Source organism: Ovis canadensis, chromosome 1 (assembly GCF_042477335.2).
Source record: "Ovis canadensis isolate MfBH-ARS-UI-01 breed Bighorn chromosome 1, ARS-UI_OviCan_v2, whole genome shotgun sequence".
NCBI lineage: Eukaryota > Metazoa > Chordata > Mammalia > Artiodactyla > Bovidae > Ovis > Ovis canadensis.
In genome coordinates this window covers 2096132-2098195 of record NC_091245.1, presented here as the reverse complement: position 1 = coordinate 2098195, position 2064 = coordinate 2096132, and the positions used below count along the sequence as shown (strand labels likewise).

General features: G+C 50.5%; 1 protein-coding gene across 1 annotated transcript; it reads left to right on the top strand.

Annotated features, from left to right (window-relative positions):
- The first annotated feature begins 473 nt into the window (after positions 1-473).
- Positions 474-1424, top strand: LOC138428712 (olfactory receptor 9S13-like). Its single transcript, XM_069569494.1, has one exon. The coding sequence runs from the start codon at positions 474-476 to the stop codon at positions 1422-1424; it is 951 nt and encodes a 316-aa protein (XP_069425595.1).
- Positions 1425-2064: the final 640 nt, after the last annotated feature.

Sequence of the window (2064 nt, the reverse complement as noted above, 5' to 3'; positions counted from 1 at the left end):
AGCCTGTCCCAGGATAGAGCTATCACTGGGTCATGTCCTGATGGCATGAAGTGCTTAACAATTTCTGAAATTAAAGAATGGGTAAATAAGGGGTGGGAGGTGCAGGATTAGACACCTGAGCATCCCTGTGGGGAGGGAGAGCATGTCCTTGAAAGCAAGGACAGGGAGATGTAAGCCACTATTACACAGTAGACTCTCTACTTGGCAGGACCCCTTGAGTCTTTTCTCATAGCAAATGCCCCATCTCCCACAGGGTGAGTGCTCCAAGCACACTTAGTAATTAGTAAATCAGAGGAAATGGTTATGCTTCAGATCAGCTAGTATTTATCAGGAAGAAGACTAGTATCTAGTTGCCCTGCAGTTGGGCACTGAAGGGTGCCTGTTCTCCAAGAGAGGATGACTTTGTGACCGTGCCCCTCTCTCTGCCTCCCACTGGCTCCTGACTCTCTGCCCTGTGTCACCAGCTCAGGGCCATGTCACCCCAAGGAAACAGAAACCTCTCAGTGATGCCTCTGCTGGAGTTCGTGCTGGAGGGATTTATGGGTGGTCCGCAGACCCAGGCCCTGCTCTTTGCTCTGTTCCTGGCCCTGTACGTGGTGGCCGTCCTGGGGAACCTCAGCATGATGGTGGTCATCACCCTGGATGCCCGTCTGCACTCCCCGATGTACTTCTTCCTCAAGAATCTCTCCTTTGTGGACCTGTGTTACTTGTCTGTCATCTACCCCAAGGCCCTGGCCAACACTGTATCTTCCTCCAAGGTCATCACGTTTGAGGGATGTATCATTCAGTTTTTCTTTTTCTCTCTAATGGGTGCCACTGAGGCATTCCTCTTGGCCGTGATGGCCTATGACCGCTTCGTGGCCATCTGCAGCCCGCTGCGCTACCCCATCTCCATGCACCCCTCGGTCTGTGCCCGCCTGGTGCTGGGCTGCTACTGTGGGGGCTGCCTCAACTCCATCCTGCAGGCCAGCTTCACATTCAGCCTCCCGTTCTGCAGCTCCAACCACATTGACCACTTCTTCTGTGATGTGCCGCCTCTGCTCAAGCTTGCCTGTGCTGACACTACTGTCAATGAGCTGGTCATGTTTGGCCTTTGTGGCCTCATCATCGTGGGCATCACCCTCGTGGTCCTCACCTCCTATGGCTACATCACAGTGACCATCCTGAGGATGCACTCAGGAGGAGGGAGGCACAAGCTCTTCTCCACCTGCGGCTCCCACATGACAGCCGTGTCCCTCTTTTATGGGACCCTTTTTGTCATGTATGCCCAGCCGGGAGCTGTGGCGTCCATGGAGCAGGGCAAGGTGGTCTCCGTCTTCTACACCCTGGTCATCCCGATGCTCAACCCCCTCATCTACAGCCTGAGAAACAAGGACGTGAAGGATGCCCTGCGGAGACTGGGGCAGAGACACACAGCCACGTGACGGAGTGTGGACAGAGAGACAGTGTCCTGAGGGCTGGACAAGAGGACTTGAGGGGAGGCACTGGGTTTAATTTGAAGGATTTATTCCTCATTCTTGTAATTCATTCTTTCAATTCATTCTTTCCTCCAACATTTTATTTAGTCCTTCTTGGAAGAACATCATGGACCTCAAACTGCAAGAGATGGAAAATGAATAAGGCATTTTCTTTGCCAACATAAAATTAATATCCTTAAAGGGTATGACTCGAATCTTGAAGTTTGGGTAATACAGTGGGCAGAGTGATCAGCAGAGAGTCTTTGACTGAGAATATATTTCCAAATTCAGCACCCTCCAGTGAAGATATTATTGTTGTTGTTCAGTAGCTAAGTTGTGTCCAATTTCTTGTGACCCCATGAACGTAGCATGCCAGACTTCCTTTCCCTTTGCTATATCCTTCAGCTTGCTCAAACTCATCTCCATTAAGTTGGTGATGCCATCCAGCCATCTTATCCTCTGTCACACCCTTCTCCTCCTGCCCTCAATCTTTCCCAGCATCATGGTCTTTTCCAATGAGTCAGCTCTTTGCATCAGGTGGCCAAAATATTGGCGCTTCAGCTTCAGCATCATTCTTTCCAATGACTATTCAGAGTTGATTTCCTTT